This window comes from Manduca sexta, unplaced genomic scaffold (assembly GCF_014839805.1).
Source record: "Manduca sexta isolate Smith_Timp_Sample1 unplaced genomic scaffold, JHU_Msex_v1.0 HiC_scaffold_2312, whole genome shotgun sequence".
NCBI lineage: Eukaryota > Metazoa > Arthropoda > Insecta > Lepidoptera > Sphingidae > Manduca > Manduca sexta.
Window position 1 is genome coordinate 355 of NW_023593264.1, and position 24668 is coordinate 25022.

Consider the following 24668-nt stretch of genomic DNA (forward strand, 5'->3'; position numbering starts at 1 on the left):
TAGCTAATCAACTCTTTATGATATTTTTTTTTAATTATACATGTTTTTTATAGTAAAATAAAAATGCTTAAATATCAACTGATGACAAATATTTCCGGTGAATGATTTCATATGATATATTTTAATGTCATTGTTATATAAAATTATATTTAGGCCTATTCACATTTTTCATTTAGATTTGTCTGCATTTTTTTATTTACATTAATAATATTTTTATTTTTATATTGGTACGATTGTTTAAAATTACATTACAACAAAAATATCTTATACTTATTACAATTTTTACGGATCAAACACTAACTGATTTTTCAATGATCAGATTAAAGTTATTAGTATCTATTTCAATTATGAGATTAGTCAAACAAAAATACGTAAAATTCAGTTGAATTAAATACCTCTATTGTTTTATTGCTACATTCAGTCAGGTTATTATAATTTATTTGCTGCATAACTTTTATCTGATGATTGAAAAACCGCCTCAAATCAAGACAAATCGTACATAACAATGTCCATTACTGGTCAATGTTAACATGTATGTATACACGATATTATCCGGATTATTTAACGTCACTGCTTTCAAGTACCTATCGTTACTTAATTGATTTACAAAACATGACAGCACACACATTGACATTAAAAATTCACTAATTACACTACATACTTAACTATAATGGTATAACTACACAGATCCGTCGCTCTCGCGCCAGACCAATATTTTACGTTCGATACTAACACCCAAAGTTACCACGAAACAAAAATATTGATAAAGATTAGACATCATAAGTTCCACCATCTATCTAGTAAAATATAAAATTATTGTTTAACACTGATATGACGTACATTATAAAATATAACTTATTTTTTAAACAGATAATGACATTTCTATTAATTGTTTTTATTCCACTGTTTAATAGTATACAAATGCTAACAACACACGGCTGGTATTTACGATTAACACTTTGGTTTGAATATTTATATTACTTTAATTCGGGTGTTGGACAAAACAATGCTCTGGCATTGGCCTCTGGGCCTTCCTTGGCTATTTTCTTCTTCTTACTTGAGGAGCAATTTACAATACAGGCGTAAAAAATGTAATTTGTTATCTATCGTTGCCATGACGCTTACAATCTAGTCAGAAGTTTATTTCAGTGTGTTAAGTTTTAACACGGCTGTATAACAACTTATTATTACAGTTTTAATCAAGTTATAACCTTACATTTAGTTCTTAAATACAATTCTAATGCTTCTATTTAAACATTACATGTGATAAAGAATAACACAATACAAAATAATATGACTTTGTACCATACAAAATGTTCTATCACAATGTGATTGATTCATTGGCTGATTTTTATTTTTTACATCATTATACTCAATTCTCATTCAAAATCTATGAACTAAATTGATATCATTTAACAGACAATAGAGTACGGCAGAAAGTAAAAATTAGTTTAATGAAGATGAATAAATCAATTTAAATATGCAACCATAAAATAATCTCCAAAATTCCTGAATTAAAGTGTACTAGTCTTAATACCTTTTAACCCGCATAAGTTAACACTCATTAAATGAAGACTTAACTGACAAAAAATAAAAAGATGATAAACATGTTGGTGAAATGGTAAAAATTCTAATAATGAATATTTATAAATTAAAAACTAAAGATCACTTATGATTAGAAAAATCTACAAATAAAACATTTGTAGAGTAAAAAATAAGAGGAAAATATTTTCCGCAATTTAGAAACGTCGAGTGAATAATAGCGAAATTGTTCTAGTTAGTGCTCGGGTTGTCTGTTGCTGCTGCCGCTGTTCTCTGCGTTAGCCAGAATTGTTTTAGTGTTTTATTGTTCTTCCTGGCGGACTTGCTAAGGGTCGCAACCTCTTTCAGTAAGTTTTGGATCTTGGTGTTCATCAAGTTGAACTTAGTCTCATTGAGGCGCTCTCTTTTATTTTCATCTCATTACGGAGGTCGGTTGTGCTGTTTAGATGTTGAGCTTTTAGTTCAGTTATCTGAAATAATTATTTTATTTCTTCAGTGGTATACGCAATCTGGTGTTGCTGTGTTTTTCGCTTAATTCTAATAGCTGCGCCACAACCGGTGACCGATATGCGATCTTCCATCCAAGTATTCATCACACATATGACATAAATCATTGTATCTTCCATTAAAATGAATATAAATGAAACGAGTCGCTTATCGTCCACCAAATGCGGTTGGGATTATGTTTCAAAATCTATTTTATATCACTGCTATATTTTAGTAACAACTAATAACCCTACTACATTATTAAATACTAATCTTAACCAAAATAGTATAAATCCTAGCTCATTTGTAAGTAACAACGTCCTAGTCCTAGCACGCAAAATTGAACGTAATTTCATTTGTTTTTGACGGAGGATAATGCATGGTAGATTTTTATAAAAATACCCGATACCCCGCTATAACAAACCCATAAGGTGAAAACAGGATGTGCAAACATTTTCCAGGTATAACATATGAAAATAAATCACCCATAAGACAACGGAATATGCATAACTGAAAGTGTTGCAAACCCTACCTGTCTGTCTTTAGCCAGCAACTCCATGTCTTTTGCTGCACCTTCTTTTGTAGACTCGCAATGGTCTCTTTCAACTGCGTCATCGCTACGACATGATCTTGGACTTCTTTTCTAAAGGTTGAGAATCATTGAGCGAGGAATCACTCGCATTCATAGATTTCATCATATCCGACTTGCGTTTCTCTTTGTGACCACTTTTAGATCTGTAATACAATATTTGTTACACGTGAAAAACTTTTATGAACTTATGAATATCAATGGAGTACCATACCCGAGTCAAATGTCTCACTTATGGAGAGGCCAGTGGTATCTGCCTACAATAAACGGTTTCTTGGTCAATATATGACTTACTTGTGCGATCTGTGTTTGTGTTTGTCAACAGAGGATAGGTGCTGCTTGGTTCTCGCCAGTGCTCTCTTAAGCGACTGAGTACACAGCCAACAAAGCAATTTTCCATCCACCTAAGTAGTAAATACTATTTTAAATCTGTTTTCCATTTTATTTTATCCTGGTGTAGAAAATTATCAAATTTTAATTACCTTTTTACTATCATCATGTCTATCAAAGGCACACCGCTGTTTGCATTGCTCGCACGTGACAGCCGGCCCATATTTGCGTTCAGAATTGGTACATCTCTGACATTTGTTACCTACAAACATTTCAAATAGGATTACTTCAAGTATTTGATATTTGGGCCGTGGGGTTCTTGGAAGAGTAGAATAGCTCCTTTCTCTTTAAAATCAGAGTTACGTATAAGGCGATTACGGTGATCGACGATCAAATAAATTTAGCAAATGCTTCTATTATTACTTATCACAATGAACAAAAAAAACAGCACAGTAACGTATTTTATTGTGCGTTTAGGGAAATTATGAAATGATAATGTGCACGTCACATACTCGTTCCATCACGCCTTGCAAATAGGACGCCAATGATAAATCATTATCGTAATGACTGCCTCGGTGGCGTAGTTGTATTGCACGTCCGGTACAATAGCGCTCTGAAGTCCTGGGTTCGAATCCCGGGTCGGGCAAAGTGATATTTGGGTTTTTCTGCTCAGTATCAGCCCGGAGTCTGGAAATTGTGCCCGATATGGCGATAGGCTCGCCCCCTATCACATCATGGGACGGAACATACTTGGCGAAAAGTGGGTGCCCTAGTTGCGCCTCTGCATACCCCTTCGGGGATTAAATGCGTGATGTTATGTATGTATTATGTATGGAATGATAAACCATACATTTATAGTCATGACGATAATGATTTATCATTGGCGTCCTATTTGCAAGGCGTGATGGAACAAGTATGTGACGTTCCCCTGTCTTACCACCAAAACCTAATGTCGCAAATACAACCTCAACCCATTCCCCGAGACCGCTTTAGTCATGTCTAAACTGCGTAGCTTCACTGTGCATATAATGCTGAGTGTCGATTTGAAAAACATTGCCACGTAAACTCCAAAAATTATTAGTCCAAAACAGTCCCATTATAATGCATTATAACCTAAATGTTACGTTGTAATTCCAATAATTATGTGATAATTATTGTGTCACTTACCATCAGGTGAGCGCCCTACTCGTCTGGTCATTAGTTGCATAAAAAACATAAAAGTTCTTACCTATAAAAGCGGCTATAATGTTGCAATATTCACAAGCTGTCGGTTTCCCATATGCTTTGACATTTGCTTCACATTTTTTACATATTGATGAGGTATTGGATTTACTGTAATATGTCATATTCAATTAGTATATACAATTATGGGTATGGATTCGTAACCTATCAAGGAATATGTGTCTAAAGTAATATGAATTTAGTTGTTGCTGATGGCTCTGCTAAAATTACCAAATTATTTATGATACAGTTATCATAAACCTTGATACAAATTCACAAACATTAATATTATCACAATCGCTCAAGCAATTTAGTCTCTCCCCTATTTTACTTTTAGGAGAATTTAATTGCATAATCAAGTACCTATGTTCAATCCGAAACGAACCCATGTTTATTTTTGCTGTTAAGATATCCTGATACCAAATTTGTCGAGCTTACGAAAAAACGGTGGAACTGCAAGTTATTTAATTTCACAATAGATGGCAAAAAAATGTAGATTCTTAAACACATATAATACAACTCTTAAAATCAGAATCTAAATATGTTTTGGCTTAGAAAATGTTCTCAAAATTAAACGAAATAACAAATATTAACAACTTCACGGTACAGCACGGGTACCAGAAAAATTTAAACGTACGAGATTGCTTCGAAATAATTAGCTAAAGAAATGTCCAGCTATTACTCTACGTCGGTATGGAGGCAAATATTGCTGCTTGTAACGTGCTAGTGTCTTTTACTCTACGGCATTGATTCCCAATTTGGTCCAGGTGGACCCCAAGGGGTCCACGGGAGAGTTGACGGGGGTCTACGTTGACTGGCGAAAAAATTTCCGAAAGGGAACCCGATACAACATATAGGTACTAATATGCATAAATACTGTCTATAAATCATTCTGATAATAATTAGATTTTACAGAAATTCTACATAAAGGGAAGCCGGCAGTAATCGGGTTATATGGACCCTTCGCTAGTGACGCCTATGTTCATTGTTTTTGTTAACCTTCCAAGATTTCAAATTGACACTTGTGTATTCTGAGATTTGGCGTGTTTCTTTAATTTATTCGTAATAATAGTTTCGCATATTTGCTGGCGTTGGTACAACCACTCACTTTACAAAGTGCGAATAATATTACTTTACGTAATGTAAGCCGTATAAACGCATCTTTACACATTTCATAACAGTTTACGTATTCCGTTTTTAGTGAATTCGATGTGTTTCACTTAATTCTATCTTTTTAAATGCTCATACTACCGTACAGCTTATCATCTCATACATACCATAAGACCTATTTTCAATAATGATATTTTATATTTTTATTTACAATTTTTATTTTTACCAATAATAAACTGCAGTCCAAATACAAAATTCTATGTTTCTAACTTTAAAACAGACACTGATACTACACAATGTGTCGTCCCCTATTTTACGCTATACGTAATATTTCTAAAAAATCGACTAATAAAGCTGGCGAAATTTTTAATACAAACTTTGATTCATTAAACCTCTTTAGAGGTGATTATAGAGAAATCGTTTCATGCTTGCCTCGGTTGCATGACACTGAAACGTAAACCTATGGATTGAATACCACATTAAAGTATTTCCTTTTTCAATACAATGACGAGACCAGCAAGTCACTCGTTTGAAGGAATGAAACACCACAATCACCTGTGAATAGTAGCAATACAACCCAAACATACAATTACAAAGAACTGCATGTCAAATCACTACTTTCATCACTCTGACATTCCATATGAGGTGAGTGTTTCTCTGTATACTTAGCAACTTGTACCAAAGTTATCTAGGCAACTTTTTGTTTACATACAAAAATACTTGTGTAGGGAATATAATAGAACTTTTAATGAACAGCAGATGAACCAATAATATTTTAATTACTTTAGGAAATATTTGGTGCAAAAGAGTTACAGGAAACTGTTGCACATGTCAGGGAGATACAAATAGATAGATATAAAATCTTATTTGGGTATGTATAGAAATTAAATATTTTTGAAATTTATAAAACTTGGAAGTATAGAAAATAAGGTATTTAATTATAATACAAGATAATTATATACTAACCAGAAGCGTCTTTAATGGCAAGTTATTACTTCCATAGTATATAAATCAATACGGCAAAAAAACATTAACATATTTAATACCCTACCTTATTAATCAACTACCATCATGAAATAACTCACAAAAATATAAAAAATAAGTTAAAATAATACTTTTTGCAAAACATAAATAAAATAAAAACCTAAAAAAAATTAAGAAAAGGAAAAAACAATACTTAGACCCCATTAAACAAGTAAGTGCTTACATATTAAGCATAAAAAAAAATAAAAGAAACTTAAAAATCTTAGGAACAGCCTCTATTTCAACTTGTAATTAACATCTACCGCCGGATTATATACTTTTTAACGATACGCAGTGCGACGGCCGGCTCAGTAGGTGATACACAATATCATATTATTTAAATTGTAATCTACCTTGTACACAACAATTATAAAAACTAGCTTTTGCCCGCGGCTCCGCCCGCGTTATAAAGTTTTTCAGGCTAAAGTTTTCCGTTATAAAAGTAGTAGTTTCCCGGGAGCCTATGTTCTTCCCAGGGTCTCAAACTGTCTCCATACTAAATATCATCTTAATACGTTGAGTAGTTTTTGAGTTTAACACGTTCAGGCAGACAGATGCAGCGGGGGACTTTGTTTTATAATATATTTTTTAGAACTTTTTTAGTGGAACAATCCCGTCATACATCATTGTTGCATAACTATAACAGTTTACGCAGCGCAGGCAACGGAAGCTCTCAAAACTAATAATATTCCCCGTTTTTGCAACATGTTTCATTACTGCTCCGCTCCTATTGGTCATAACGTGATGATATATAGCCTATAGCACTCCAGGAACAAAGGGCTATCCAACACAAAAAGATTTTTTCAGTTCAAACCGGTAGTTCCTGAAATTAGCCATTACTGCTCCGCTCCTATTGGTCATAGCGTGATGATATATAGCCTATAGCGGTCCACAAATAAAGGGCTATCCAACACAAAACGATTTTTTTAGTTGAAACCGTTGGTTCCTGAGATTAGCCATTACTGCTCCGCTCCTATTGGGTATAGCGTGATGATATATAGCCTAAAGCGCTCCACGAACAGAGGGCTATCCAACGCAAAAAGAATTTTTCAGTTTGGACCGGTAGTTCCTGAGATTAGCCATTACTGCTCCGCTCCTATTGGGTATAGCGTGATGATATATAGCCTATAGCACTCCACGAACCAAGTACTATCCAACGCAAAAAGAATTTTTCAGTTTGGACCAGTAGTTCCTGAGATTAGCCATTACTGCTCCGCTCCTATTGGGTATAGCGTGATGATATATAGCCTATAGCACTCCACGAACAAAAGGCAATCCAATGCAAAAAGATTTTTTCGGATTGGACCGATAGTTCCTGAGATTAGCGCGTTCAAACAAACAAACAAACAAACTCTTCAGCTTTATATAATAGTATAGAAGTATAGATATTACTGTCAATGATAATGATAATGATGCACGGAAAAACTCACTGAGTTTATGATTGCATTAGTTAGAAGAATATGCTGTGTAAGTTTTTAACAAATCTATACTTATAATAAATCTGTAGAGCGGTAAATTCTGTACATGAAATATATTTCCAAAATAACTATCAGGGGGTGATTAGGGATCGACACTGATGCCAAAAATGCAATTAGTAAAATTTTTGTCTGTCTGTCTGTCTGTATAACCGTTATAGAAACAAAAACTACTCGACGGATTTTAACGAAACTTGGTACAATTATTTGTCATACTCCTGTGCTGGTTATAGTATACTTTTCATCACGCTACAATTAATAGGAGCAGAGCAGTGAAGGGAAATGTTGGGAAAACGGGAGAAGTTACTCCATTTTTTAAGCTTCCGTCGCGTGTGCAACCTTAATGGTTAAAGCAACACAGAAATCATGTATGACGGAAATGTTCTCCTTAAAATTATGTAAAAAATATCCCACGACAGCATATGCCTATCTTTTATGGTTGACTCACAATAACACGTGTAACTCCCGATAGCTTAGCAGTTCGAAGCTTTCTCATTATATTTGTCTACTCTTACGTTTATAACACTCTCAGTCATCCCTAATTAAAAAAGTTAACATTATTAAATATTCCATAAAAAGAATCATAGAAATCGGTATAGAAACACCAAAGTTATACATGAAATACGCTAATAATAAGCCATCACGCGTGAATACTGAATCATGCTATATGCTTCCTTCGATTTCACCAGGATCCCATCATCAGACCCTGACCGGACAATCGGGCCACCTGCATACCACCATACATTAAAAAAACATCCCGACAAATTGAGCACCTCCTCCATTTTTGAAGTCCGAAAACCACACGGGCGAAGCTGTGGGCGGAAGCTAGTATGTAAATAAATAAAATAAATAAATTTAAAAATATAAGCCATTACAATAATACGCAGTGACGTAGCACAACTATTAGGGGGGCAGATATATGACCCAAATGAAACCCTAATAGAGCATATTGTTGTCGCGCGTGCCGCTTATTTTTGTTTTGTTGAATTTGGCTATTTGCTCTCGTCTGTTGAAAAGCACGAAAATTGCTGGCCACGTTTATTGTGCGTTTCAATAATGCAGTAGTTTAAGAAATGCCCAAAGCACATAGAATGTACTTAAAACAATGATAAATTCTAAATGTAGACAGTACTTTAAAGTTGAATGGGTTTTCTGTCCTGTTAAAGACAAAGGATTGTTTACTCTGATATCATAGAAAGATAGCAGATAATTTTACAAAATAAATAAATTTTCTATGAAAAATGTATCTATTATTACAATAAAGACTGTCTAAAATATTATAAATACAGGCTGCCCCGTAAATAATGGCTTATTCGTAACGGGGTGATTCTACACCTCATCATCTAAAACTAATGTTGATATTATGCTTCTAAACCTTAGGTTCGTAAAAAAACTAGGTATAACAACGTTTTCAAAACATCACGTCATCGCGGTTTATTTGAATGCTGTTCCTACACATTACTATATCTTTTAAATGTCATTTTTTAAGATTACCAAATAGTTAGAAAAAAACTTCGTATCATTTTAATTTAAATAATGCTAAAAAGCCAGCTAGTTGTCAATAAAAAACTATTTTTTATCTTTATCCTCAAGCAATTGTGCTTGTAACAAATGTATCCTCCGAATTCGCTGTCTCACCATTACAAGGTCCTATATTAGTTTTTACTTATGTTGCAAAAATTAGATTAAAAATATTCATAATGATAAAATTAAGACAATAGTTCATGATTCCTCCTTTATTTTTACAGGTTATTGGAAATTTTCACTGAAAAATACTTAGATTCATGTGTCAATTTGCACATCAAATACGTATAACATAGAAACTTCAACTGAAGTAATCAAATGTAACTAAGTACCTAAGTGTTGAATATGTTATCAATCATATTGATATTTAAAATATCGTCAGTATCTTTACTTTACATACATAAAATATGCCGGTGTCCGCAAAAGTGTAGGCAGTAGAATAACATTCGTACATATCTCGCAGGGCTTATCTCCGTCGCTTTAATTGAAAAATATCGATTTTTCGCCAATTGGGTAGAAATTCAAAGTCCGATCATTTCGCTGCGATATTTTCTATTGAATAACTGGATCAGAAAATGCGATAACATTACATTTTTTTTAATGATTTTAGCCACCGGAGCGCCTTAATTAACTATTAGGAATGAGGCAAAAAAAATAATTTTAGTATTTTTACCACATTAAAATTATTTTAGAGAAAAAATGTTGGGATTAGTATTAATAGATAAGCCTAAATATGAAGTTCCATATTTTAAGGTTCATAAACATTGTTTACCCCCCAGGTGACGGTAGCTATAACGCCTTTTCCCGCGCGAAAAAAAGGTCATATGAAAGTGACTTCGATTTTGTTGAAATCTTAACTGAAATTTATTAAAATAAAAGTATTTTATGGATTTTATCGCCGTTTTTTATTTTATAATTTTCCTTGAGAATCTATACTTATTCAACATAAAATAATAGTTGTCTAAAAAACTGTTTATGAGATGATTTTTTAGTTACCCTCTTTAATATTTTTGCAACCCTATTTCTTAAAGGTTGTTTCTCAATTTTGTTACGGTGATGCTAAACCAATATCTGGTAAGACAAGGCATATATCGTAAGGTCACATTAGCTGGTCAAAATGGTCTACTGTTTAAATTGTCTAGTTTTAAATGAGATAATTTTTTTTCTCTACAAAATAATTATTTACACCTATTTTTTCTTTATTTTAATATTTTGGTATAATAAATAATACAATGAAACATACAAATATAAAGATCTATTGTCTTATTTATCAGGGGCCTAAACACTAATTTTAATACATTTGACTTCAACAACTACAAAATATCCAAACAGACTTTTATAGTATATTTAGCCCATTACTTCTGATTGGGAGTTGTAAAGACGAATTAGCCACATTGAATTTTGTTGAATACTGTGACATTATAGCTATTAAAACATTGTTGAAGTAATGAGAGTTTTTTTCTTTTATATGGGCATGACAAAAGCAGCAATAGCAAAATTAGGAGTGGTACACATAGCCAATATTAATATCCGTAAGATCAACGCCCAAGGGCAAATATAACTTACTTTTATTAAGTAATGTGTGTATTCTTTGTAAATCATTGTTTGCTTTAATAGTGAAAAAATGTCTATGGAAACCTGCATACCTGAGAAGTACAATGCAAGAATTATGAGTTTAGAAGGTATGTGAAGCCTGTCAACCCCCACTAGGCCAGTTTGGTGGACTGTCCTAAACTCTTCAAGTAGTATAGAGGGCTTGTGCCCAGAGGTTGGGTTACTGCACATACAGAGCTGATATTATATTTATAATTATTATGGGCATTTATTATTATTATTGCCAAATTACAGTTTGAATCAGAGATATCAGAGTGGCAGAATTTCTCACAGATTGAGGTAAAGTCCTGTGCACCTGATTCTGCCTAAAGTTACATCTAGATGAAGAGAATTTAGTAACAGTTCAGGGTTATATCTGAACCAATTGTGACAGATTTATCCCTTGCAGAAAATAGACATTTTCTGTAAGTGATAAATCTGTCAATTGATGGTATATAGTTTTTTTTAATCTGGAAATATTTAGGATATAAATTAAATACTAAAAATGTCAGTCAAATTTTGGGGCTTACTATTACTTTTAGAGTTGCTGAATAAATTTTTACTGATGTCTGTAAGTAATGTAGGCTGAATTTATTTATATTTAATGACATCTTCTTTAGGATTTCTGTAGCAACCAGATCCTTGAACAAATATTTGCTTTAAACAATATAAGGAAAACACTCCACATGATGCCTCGCAATATATACATCAAACATTAAAGTGTGACTATTTCTAAAAAGCATTTGGCAGCTATCACATTATGAAATGTTGAATGACAACATTTTTTTTAAAGACCACTTTTGTATACTGATATACGCTAGCCTTACACTTTATGACAAAAGAAATTCACAGTTTTTTTTCACTTTTTAAAAGGTTAAGGTAATTGTCAGAGCTATTTTTAGAATTACTGCACTTACATCACTCAATTTAAATGTGGTGATAAATTATACTTGAAAGTTACTTAATTTCCTATCACTGCAAATAAGCTTAACAAATATATAATTTTTCCATTTTTATATTTGAACATACCTATTACTAAAATGATTGCTTAAGTGTTTAAATATCTTTCCCTGATTGAAAGTTACATTGTCTAGGAGTTCTATGAGACATAGGTACTTATGCAAAGCATTTCTATATCAGGTGATGTTGAACTACATTAATGAAAGTAACTTTCTCATAACCATGTAGTTCATGTCATCATTTTCACAGATATTGAGTGTTTATGGGTTGCTAATTTAAACTAGTTTGTGAATAGCAAAATGGGACACTCGACATAATATATAGTCACCTAGTTTTGTAGTAGTTTAAGGTAAATAATTCGAAAATACAGCTACGACATAGTTTTAACGTGGGTGTTGGCAATAGACACTGACCTTGTTTGTTGAAATTCTGAGCGGCAGTATGTACACTTGACAACTGGGAATGAACCGCGACATTCCTGGAATGCCACAAAGATATGCGTCATAAACTGACGTGACGATCAAAGTATACCATTCCCGACTCGTGAAAAATAAATCCCATATAAATACGGTATTGCACAAAATGTTCCAGACATAATTACTCTTAGTACACACCTTGCATAGCTGTTCTCCTGGTGATAATTCCTCAAAAGGATGTCTCGAAAAACAACGGGAGCAAGCAAACAATGGCGTAGACACCGAACTACTCATTGTTATTACGGAAAGTAAAATTTAAGTACACAACAAGAAAACTGAAAACAAAATTGTTGAAGTTATAGATAACGGTAAAGATATTTTTCAATAGTTCTATCCACCAACTGATTTTAAAAGATGGCTACCATTTACAAATATGGCGACCCGCGTTTGGCATTTCGTTTGTCATGTCATGTTGCTATGTCAACTCATGTCAATCACGAGGCTGTATTTTAAATCTGGAGTGTTCATTATTGACATCATCTAGTTTATTGGTCTCTGATTGACATCTGACTAGAACTAGTTTTGCTACAAGTAAACTAGAAAGTGCAATCCTATACACAATATAATTATTACGAAATATAGTAATATTCAATCAACATTATAATTACTTATTGTAGTAAATACACGTAGTATTGTACGAACCTCAATCAAACTAAATTCACTTATTGAACAACTGACCTGATATTAAATTTAATTGTGTAGCGTGTTATGGTCTAGCCAATCTTACGTCTAATCTTTTCTGACAGGGGGTGGACACTTAGAACATTTTGTGTAATGATGAATGATTATATATCTTAATGCCGTTACATAGAGTTTAGTTTTGGTTGACAAAAGGACGTCTCATCGTAACATCTTGTACCAACATAATAATCCAATAAATTTTGAAAGTATGTTGGCTACCATGATAGTTGATAATTTGCCGCCATTATTGACGGTAGATTTGTCATTGTTGAAGTTTATTTGCAAAAAATTGTATTATTGCGATTATGTTCAATAATAAGTTATGTTTTATGCCGAATACGTTGAGTTGAGCCAGCTTTTCCGTTTCGTGTATATTTCTTCTTGAAGGAATTTGTGTAGTGTGTGTTACGAGATAGTGATTCTTATTATTCCGAGATATTGACTCTAATTCTGTTTACATTTGTGTAGTTTATTGATTTTGTGTGCGAGAATGGGGAAAAGAATTAATGTGTATAAAAATGTGAGGTTTGTGGCATACAAAAGTACCCAAAGTCAAACATATTTATGGCTAAGTATCCACTTGATCTACACCGGTAACAGAAAATTTATATTATGATTTAAAACATTACATAAAAGTGATGTATATTTAATTCAAATTTACAACCTCAGGTAGTCGTTGAAGAGAATACTTTAGATTATGGAGTTTCAATTCTATGCTTAGTAACCTAATCAAAAAGGCACGTGTGAAATCTATGAATTTGCCCTTGCAATAATTGTATCATAGTAATTTTTGATTAGACGGAAAAAGATCATATCTGTAAGGTATAAAATTTTTCAATTTCCATATAAAATTGGAAATAAATAACGGAAAACTGGAGTGTTATGAATTTTTAAGTAGGAGACCTAAACATATAAAATTTATACATAAGAAATTCACGTGATAATATTGTGTATTTTCTAATTAAATAAAGGGAATTATTAAAAATTGTGGACGTTTTATTTTTAATATTCTAAATTCAATCATAATTTTTCCAGTGTAAGATTTATGGTCAGCAATTTTTATCGATATAAAGCTGTCGATACAAAATTATCGATAATATCGATTAAATAAGGAACGTTCCTAGAAACGAGCAGATTTATAGTAAGTTGGCAGCCTTGCGTATCATTTTTTCTGCGTAATGTTGGTACAAAATGTAATTCTACTGGGCTCACGTATGTGTGCGTGAGCTCAAATTCAATGTACTAAGTGCCGCCTCTTCTTACGTAGTATATTACTTACTCTATGTTTTCTGACTTCTTATTTCATCTTATCGTATCTCCTCACTTCTTATGAATGTTAAAAATATGAAAGTTTGTGAAAATATTAGTATGTTGAAAATATGTGTTCATTCAAAGTAAAGCCAGAAGCAGCAAAGCGGATTTTGATGAAATTTTATCATACGGATAAAATATATTCTGGAGTTACTTATTATCTCTGTAATTTGCTCTCATAGACCGAATTTCTTGTATGCGACAGTAAACAAACGCGCGGCCTGTCCTTTCCTGATAGTCTAAAAATTATCATAGTGGATTATTGTAGTGGATGGTATTATACATCTGGAATAGCGTGCTGATTTCACATCTGGAAGTCGTATCTAAAAGGATTCTTGCTTTCCATTTTTCTTACCAAAAAAGTTCAGAATTGTTATAAAAGTTCATTTACACGATTGAATAAGTAACAGAAACGTAGCTCTTATGACGCGTCAGTAAATAATAAAAATAATACGATGGGACATATTGGAGCAGCAAAAGATATGTTTATTTTTAAATAACTCTATTAATATAAAATACACATTCAATTATGTATATTTCACTTTTTAAAAAGACTGTTTTGACGACATTTTATATGGGCCGGGATCTGAATTCAGATACTAAAAAAACGGAATGTATAAGTCCCGCCTATCGTTTATGATCAAATGGTATTTGTTTTTTAATCTATGTAGATTTTTGTTTTGTACACAGATTGTATCTATGGAAGCTTCAAGTGAAGCTACGCTTTTTTTCAATTTGTGCTTACTGATTGTGGTGATGTGCGTGGTTTTGTGGGATCCAGAAGTATACCTACCTTGTATTTTTATTGTATCTTTATAAATGTAGTTGTAAATAAGGATTTCTTTGACTACAACGTACTTTGCATATATTAAAATGGCTATACCACCTTTTCCTTCACAAGATTTGGCAAAACTCGTTCTTGGTAAGTACAGCTTTGGCGGGAATCAGTTAGGATTGCTTTATGCCTAACGTTTAAAATTATATTGGTTTCCGTTATTACAGGGTATCTAGCTGAGGAGCAGTTGATGACTGCATATGATGAGTTCTTACAAGCGAGCCCATACTTGGACGCTATGCGTAATGAATACGACAGGATATTTATGACTTCCCTCAAGAACGTTTTAGCGGAATATAGAGCTGTAAAAATATATGGTATGTAATACAACGTTACAATGAAAACATTTTATAATGCTAGGTACATTTTAAACCCTTTATCATAAATGGGGTGTGTTGATGCCTCAGTCTCACCAATTACGCCTAACTGAAATGCCTTGATTTAAACCGACGTTCTTGAGGATGAACTTTAAGAAGTCGAGTACGTTTAGTGTACATTGTGGATTATACTGAAATGTTGTTTACCATAGCATTTTGATTACATAATGGTGTCCCAAACAAAACATGTTTACTATTCCACACTGGATTATTGGACAATCTCACAAACATAAATTATTTAAAGTTTCGAAGGAATTGTTAGAGACCTGTAGAACTATGGCTTTAAGAGATAAAGAGGACAATTACTCTTGGGTCTAAGGGAATACACCTAGTTAATATTTTGCAAAGTGATTTTGTTACTGTGACTGAGTACTGTGTCACTTTCCTAACTGTGTTGGAATATTATGAACTAAATTTCAATTATAATAAAATGTTAATTTGGCATCTATTTATAATGTATAGTTATATGTGCTGATAATTTTCATCTGTTACTTCCAAAGATGTTAACATACCTTGCAAAAACACCAAGTGATTGGAGTACATACTATTATCAAACACAGAATTTGCTTTTGACAATATGCCACACCCTTTTGCACCATTCAGACTGGTTATTTCACAGTGAAGTGCTTTAGCATAAGGGGACAAAAATTATATTTTAATGACTTGAATTTAAAGATTTGATACTTATGAGAGAAAAAAGAAAATATAATGTATACTTAAATCATCAGAGAATTCTAGAAATGTCAACATTTGTAGTATTTAGTGTAGTTCAATAACTTCTCATATAATTCTATGATGATAGTGTACTGTTTTAGTATAGTACTACAATATTTGAGTAGCAGTTTTGTATATTCTAGCCAATATTTTTCATTCTAGTACAAATTATTGCTATCCACAGACCAGATCTATAACTAGTTTCAGTAAGATCTTTTATCATGTATGTAATTTCAATTTTACATTTATTATTATGCAGTGTTCACAAATTTAATTTTCTATTTGAATACTTATGTGTTAAGATATCATTATATTGGTTGTAAAATATGATGTGTGTACAACTAGCTCTCAATAATAAGTAGTGTTTCAAAGTAGGTAATATGTAACAGTAATGTATAATGAAAACTTTTTGTTGTATAAAATCAAATATTGGAAACTGGTTTATTTTCATATTCTTCATGCAACTAACACCAACTCTCACAGACAAGACTGAACATACTAAATGTAAGAGTCCTCTTATTGTGCATAAATACCTATTTTGTATGTTGTTTTTTACAGTGGAAACTTGCAAACCGCTCACACTGAGAAGGAAATTGTTCAGATGTGTAAATCTATTAGAAATTATAAAATTTCTTATAGACAATGTTGATTATAACAAATTACTTGCCCAGGATATAGCAGAGAAAAACAGGTGATACATTTTAGAAATATTTGAAGATAATATTATTCAAAGAGGAAAATTAACATTTATTGAGGTTATATTTTAAAGTCTATTTTTTTTATTTGTTTTCATAAAATTTCCAGCCTTGATAAACAAAATATTACACTACAAACTGCACAGTGTGAGATATGTAATTCATTAAAGCTGCCAAATTGCACCTGTAAAGGTCAACCAAACACCTGGAATGCTTCAAACATTGAAAATGCATCTCAAGCGGAAGAAAGTACTTTGCAGAATTCTATTGAGACAACTGCATTGACAGATTTGCCAGGTAATTTAAAGGATGAATTGATAATTTCTCATATCAATTGTAGTGTACCTAGACCAGGCTTTTTCAAACTTTTGGCTCCACTAACCCCATTAAGTTTCCAGATGACAGCAAACCTTTAAACTAAATAAAGAAACACATGTGTGTCGCATGTACCTGTTAGTCATTGGTCAGGGTTTCCCAAAGTTGGGTTCGTGGGTTGCGTACCCCACTTGAAGAACCCTTATCTAGACAAACCTGATCGGTGTATAAGCTTTTTCAGATTTTACATATGCTTTTTAGCTCAAGAGGTTAAAACAGTATAAAAAAATACTTTATATATTACGAATAAAAGTAGCCTTTATTTAAATCCTTGATTTAGTATATTTTCTTGTAAATTTTGTTAAAACATTGAAGTATAAAATGTCTGCACAAACTTTCACATTATCATATTAAATATTTTCTTGTGTAAAGTTTTGTCATAATACCTGGTTATTTGATAAAACTTATGAATAATTTCCATTATTTAGAACTATAGGTAATATGAATTTGATTAGAAACCATATTATGGTTTCTTTGGTTGGTTCATTCAACAAGAATTGTAACAGTAGAGATTTTTAGCATTTCATTTTTTGTGCCCCTTTTAGAGTGGTAATAAAAATTTGTCGATTCACTCTTTCAGGAAATCATGGCAATCTTGGAAAATCACAAGCAAAAAGATCAAATAAGAGAAATACAACTATACCATCTAATGTAACTCCTACACAGAATGACTTAAGTGTAAAACAACCAAAATCTGCAAAAAACAAAAATGCACCTGGACATTTAAAAGTTGCTAATTGTTCAAAAATGGGTATTAATTCAAATGTAAGTGAACCAATCTAACGTTAGAAGATGATATAACTTGGGATTTTATATTTTTATTGTATGACTAGTTTGCAATTGCATAAAATTTTAAATAAGAATGGAAAGGAAACGAAACTTTCGATTTCTAGACTACAGGTAGATCAAATACCCCGAATCTCTATACTTTTCCTCATGTCTATTCTTTTAATTTGGGTCAGGTAGTGCGTTCATAATCACAGTATGGTGAATGTTTTCAGGTACAGCCAACATGTGTAACAGGCTCAATATCAAATATACCTGAATGCAATAATATTCATCTTGCTAAGAATAATTCTGGAGTGTTTAACAGATATAATAGCATATCTGATAATAAGGGAATTTCTAGTGCTAGTACATTTCAAGATTTTGCTTCTGGGGTCCAAGGTACCTTACAATTTTTTTTTCTTATATTATTTATTGACTGCTTTGGTGCCGTAGTTGTACTGCATGCGTGGTTCGGCAGCGCTCTGAGGTCCTGGGTTCGAATCCTGGGTTAGACAAAGTGATACTTGGGTTTTTCTGTTTAGTTTCGCTCTAGAGTCGAATTTCTGCCCGATATGACGATAGGCTCGCTCTCTATCACGGCATGGGATGGAACACACTTAGCGAAAAATGGGCACCCTATAGTTGTGCTCTGCATATCCCTTTGGGGATAAATGCGTGATAATATGTGTGTGTGTGTGTGTGTGTAATTTTATTAATTTTACTTTATCAATCATTTTCTTAGTATTTCTGTTTTCTAGCAGGTTGTGAAAAAAGATGTGTCACTGTACCTGATTCTAGTACTTCAGAAAATATGGTTTTCCAGTAAGTAATTATTTTATAACTGTTAAAGAATAAATAAACAAATAAATACACATTTTCTTATTTTATATATTTTCAGATCACCTGCACTTAATAATGATATAAGTAAACACAGAGAAACTTCTAAATCACAGATAGTTTTTAAAATGGAGTCCATTAATAAAAACATACAACCACAACCTAAACCAAGTGTGGCTACTGTCTGTGCAACATATTGCAAAATTAAACCAAAGACTGATGAACAAAGAATTAGGATATTGTCTGACATCAAAGTTGATAATGTCATAAATAGTAATGAAAGAAAACTAATCCCTGTATTAAGAAATGCTACATCCACACCTTTGTTGCAAACTTTAGTTATCAATGGAACACCTGCATATAGACCACATCCTGTAAATATGCAACAACAAAGTTTTACTAAAGATGAGATTATGGCCATGCCTACTATTATTGTTGTTCCAGCATCAGGTAAGCTTATAGAGTTTATTGGGTAACAACCTTAATATTGATTGAAAATGTGATTTATAAGCAATTACTAAACTAGTTTTCGGCTGTTTCAGATCCATCCCAATTGTCTACAAACATGAAGGTTTGTTCCGTGACGTCTCAAAGTTCTAATATTATATCAGTGCCGACTAGTCGCACTGAAAAAGTTTTGAGTCCTCTCGTGGTGGATGTTTCATCAAATTCTTCTGAAGAAAATGATAAAAAAGAAGAAACAGCTAAAGAAGCAGAAACTGCTGTAAATGAAGTAGGTCTTATCAAGACTGTAGATATTGCTGCACAACCAAAAATGACTTCAATGCCTAAAGATGGAGTCAAAGCATGTACAGCAGAGACTAGTACACCAATGGTATTTCCCCCTTTGAGAAAATCTTCTTCGACACCTCGTCGTACATCGCACGTAAGAGTTTTGGATTTTACTACTCCTAGAAGAGTTTTACATGAAACTATCATAGAACAAGACTCTGTGCAACATTTTGTTCTTAGTCAAAATATTGGTACAGTTTTGTCAGAACAAGTTGACTTTGCCTTAAATGAAAACAATAAACAAATAGCAAACGTCCTAAATGTTACTACTAAACCTGCAAATGATAATAAAGAAACTGTAACATATACAAAGGGTAATTGGGATCATGACTTAAGAGCTATGATAGAAAAAGATAAGGAAGTCTTATCAAAAGTTAAAACTAAGCAAAAAACAAAAACTACCAAAAAGAAAAAAGATGACAAAAAGAAGACTGCTGAAAAAGATGTTTCTGAAAAAAATAAACGGAGAAAAAGTAAGAGAAAACTTGAGGAAGAAGATGAGCCTGATCTCACTATCAAGCCAGATGCCATACCTGTAAAGCCCACCATAAATATTAAGCCTGCCGCAGAAAGGGGATCAGTTTTAACTAGTACTACAAAAAAAGAAGTTGAAAATTGTAATGTGAAATGTATCGACGAAGAGAGTAAACATAACGAAGAACGCACTGACACTCCTGAGGTAGATCGAATCGCTTTGCAAAATGCAATTGGTGCAAAATTAAATATTTCAGACTTATTAGAAACACCTTATAAACAAGTTTTCTATGATATACAAATGGAAACGCCAAGATGCCTGGGTCCAGACATGCCAGATGAACCAATGTCTGACATTAAGATTATGAATATACCTACTCCTAGATTTTTTGATAGTCCAAAAATAACACAAGCTACCCCTTCGTCATATTCATCAAGACCAACCGATTATTCTAGTGGAGGTTCTTATTATAAACCTGATGATCAAGACTATTTGCCAGTCCCAGAATTCAAATGTCCCGTGACATCATCGAAGGCAGACGAAAATGTTGATCTAGTAAAAGATAAAAGTAAAGATAAGAGAACTACTAGGCCAGTACGACAATGTGCTAAGAACGTGTCGTATTTTACAAGCACCAAAATAAGAGATGGTGACGATAAGACCGACGTAGATTCTATATGTAGTGCAAGTTCAAATACGGATAATATGCAAGATCGGGTAGTCGATAAAGATAAAACAATTAAAGTTAATAAAGCAAATGAGACATCTAAAGTTGAAAGGAGTAAAAGGGGCATTAAAAAGAAGAAATCTCCAGCTGTAAAACCAAAGCCTAAAACCTTTATGAAAATTAAGCCAAGACGAATTACACCTACCAAAGAAAATCTGTCAGGCAAATCAAGAAAAAGAACTTTGCAAAGTAGTTCACCGAAATTGCCGAGAAAAAGAACATCTAGTAAAGACAAAAATATAAATGTAACACCCATTATAACATCTGTTCCCGCTAAATCGCGCAGGAAGTCTTCAACTCCAAGAAAACTTCATTGTAGTAAAACCTTTAATTCAGAAAATTCTGAACATAATTCGCCTGAAACATTAAGTGACAAAAAACTACAAAATGTCACTCGTGATACAAATTCTTTAAATACTCAAGATTCAGACACCGAACAATTGAATCTACGATGGTCTGATGATGGTTCACAAGATGCAAAGACAAGTGAAGTTCCGAAAAATGTCAGTGAAAGTGAAGATATATCACAGATCCAAGAATATATTAAAACTACGGTTAGCAAACGTAAACGCCAAAGAAAGTAGTAGTGTATTGCAAACTCATTTAGTTAGGCGAGGATTTGACGAAGAAACTGCTAAAACTATTGAAAAAGATTTATTGGATACACCACCCGTAATGAATCTCGGCAAGTAATGCAACAAAATATTTCAGAGCCAAAAGATCAGATAATTCATGAAATGATATTATCTGACAAATCTATTGATACTGACAGCAGTATTAATAATGAGTTGCAAATTGTTCCTGATAATATAGATGGTGACGAAGAAATAGAATTGTCTGTCCATGAAAGCAATGAAGAATCTAACAATTGGTGCTCTGTAACATTTAAAGGTGATGATGAGACGATTTATCCAAATCAGCAGCCATTGGCAAAACTAAAGGACACGTTTTCTATGGAAGTATGTATAGAAGATGGTATTGCTATTAGATTAAGAGCTACTCCTTTTAATTCTTTGTTTGATATCGAGGCTGGTCAAGAAGATCGAGTTATTTGTGATAAAGAAATGCGCGACGCTGTGGAATCGATATCAAATATTGAGAAACTTTATACTCCCCTTAAAGACCCTATAAGAGCGCAATGCTATGAAATATTTGATTCTACTCTGACTAGTTTAGACACTCCTTTAAAGGTGAGCAGTCCAAGAAGATATAGCCATGAAATTACTACCGCAGAAATAATCTTGGAAGAAGAAAAGCCAGAAATTAAAGATAACGAAAAAATTGAATTTAAGAAACGGAAGAGAAAAAATTGCATTGATTCCGATGATTCATCAAATGAAAGCAAGAAAATAAAACCAGATGCCCAGTATCTTTTGGCCTCTACAAACATTCGAAACATAGATATTGAGACGGTTTTGACGAAACTACATGGTCCATAGCAAATTATTATTCGTAAAAAATATATTTGTATCATAATACGATATATACTTATAAAATATTATTTTATCATAAATTATATTTTTTAGAAAATCGCGTATTGAATTTTGATACTCATAGGTCCTAACCGGAGAAGAAATAAATTATTTCGCATTAATAAATCGTATTCACCTTAAAACTTTGTAAAGATAGTTCGTTTCCAAAAACTTATATAGAAGCAACTTTTTTGATTCATACGTACGATTCCTGAAAGAATGTAGTGAATTTCAGAACATACAGAAAGGCGACACTGACAGATACTCAAAATAGTTTTTAGTTGTCTGCATCGGAACAGGTGATGCAATAATCTACTGATGATTATTGCTATCAATAATTGCCCCGTCTAGATGAGTCTTAACGCTACTGTTGACTTCGTTATCGACATACGTATTGATAATTGTATAATTAGGCTAGTTCCAGATTTTTCAAACTTGTTATTTTTGCCGTCCTTAATAAAAACCGTGCCTATTTATAGTATATATAGCTACAGCTTATGAAATTACACCAAAGACGTTGGTAATAAATTATAGATACATAATATTTATTTTTTGTTTCTGGAATTAGCCTTGCAAATGCGCTTTCTGTTTGATTTTGGGCATAGATGTGCATCAAAATAATCAATTGTGTTCAACCAAACAGGCTTAGCTGTAGAATGGCCATTACTATTTTTAACAAGATGTTTCTTATTACCTATTTACTTCTTTAACTACTGATTTCTTATAACTTTTGATTTCTTATTTAAAAATACCTGAAATACGATGAGTGTTAATAAATTAATTATGTACGTAAAGTTCATTTTTAAGCAATATAGCTTTACGTTTGGAATCGTTGGTATGCGATGTTCATTCGCATAAGGACAGCCTTTTGTTAATTGTTTTGTAATACGTATGTCGCAATTGTATTGCTTAATAAACTATTTACATATTGCTGTTCAATACAGATCTGTTATGTATAGAATACGAACTATTTTGTTAAAATGAAGCAATCCAACTACGACATGCGACCAAATGCGTTTACCGCCTTTAAATGTGGGTTCGTTTAGACGATTAAGCTGTACGTACTTGTCATGACTAAGATTAGGTTTGTAAATAACATTATATTTATATGTGTTAGACACATAGGTAAGTTATTTGATTTTTATGACTAAGTACGATGTTACGATGTTTAAGTATATATAGGTTATAATATGTTGTGCTAGCCACAGAATAAAAAAGTATTATACCACCCTTGGAGTTTTACTTCGCCTGTGAATTCCTATTTAGACTTGAGCTCAATAATTGTATATATTGCCTACAGTAAAAATGTATAAATTATTTCAATACGGTAAGTTTTTAAGTGTCAAGTGGATAATAAGAAAGTGGGAAAGTTCTCTCCTAGAATTTCTATTCGTCCATGTCGTAATGTTATATCGTGAAAGAAAGAAACTGTAGATAATCAAAGCCGTACTTATCTATATATGCGTGATCCTAATAAATGGGCATTTTTGAGATAAGGTAGCCTTATATATATAGGCGTATTCAGATTATGTATATGTACGCATCTCCCTCACTGCCTCGGTGGCGAAGTTGTAATTATACACAACCATCGCGCTGACGTTCTGGATTCGAATCCCGGGTCGGGCTAAAATAATTGTAACTGGGTTTATCCAACTTAAAAATTACTCAGTCGAAGCTTGGTATCAGGAGGTTAGTGGTGTGATACTCCCGTGCCTCGGAAACCAAACGGTTATATCGGATAGCCGTCACCGGACTATGAGAGTGAAGGAATAGAGAGTACCTGTGTACTGCGCATACACTTTTGTACTATAATATATCCTGCCTACTTGGCTTTTCTCCTTGGTCGAGATTGGTCGCCGTGGGCGAAATTCTGTTAAGGACCATGTACGCATCGTAGCATCATGAAATTGCACGCAACCGAAATTGCAATAGAAAAGTTGAAAATTTTGCAAAACCTAAGGCTATCGGTGATTGATTTTTCATATACAGATTAATCCACCAAAATATCCACCTGTTTTATGACATACCAGGACTATTATATATTGTCCATTGCTGAGCATGCTCCTACAAGCTATAGTTTTAGGCCTTAGTGCACCACGCTGGACTAGAGCGTTGGCGGATTTCACAATACCTTCGAAATTTTGTAGAAAACTTCTCAAGTGTGTATGTAGGTTTCCTCACGTATTTGCCGTCACCTTTAAAGCGATCGTTAGTGATAATAACTAAAAATAACATAATAAAAAGAAACATCGGTAACTTACGGTGTTTGGTGATTAGATC

General features: G+C 32.9%; 1 protein-coding gene and 1 pseudogene across 1 annotated transcript; one reads left to right on the plus strand and one right to left on the minus strand.

Annotated features, from left to right (window-relative positions):
- Positions 1-1773: 1773 nt before the first annotated feature.
- On the minus strand, positions 1774-12705 carry LOC119192070 (annotated as a pseudogene).
- A 2294-nt stretch (positions 12706-14999) lies between these two features.
- On the plus strand, positions 15000-23618 carry LOC115444067. Its single transcript, XM_037445917.1, is given in 11 exon segments — positions 15000-15243; positions 15324-15473; positions 16806-16938; positions 17052-17239; positions 17898-18082; positions 18319-18484; positions 18844-18907; positions 18984-19372; positions 19465-21470; positions 21472-21588; positions 21630-23618. Coding segments are annotated over 11 exon segments (4173 nt in total). The 5' UTR covers positions 15000-15194; the 3' UTR covers positions 22356-23618.
- Positions 23619-24668: the final 1050 nt, after the last annotated feature.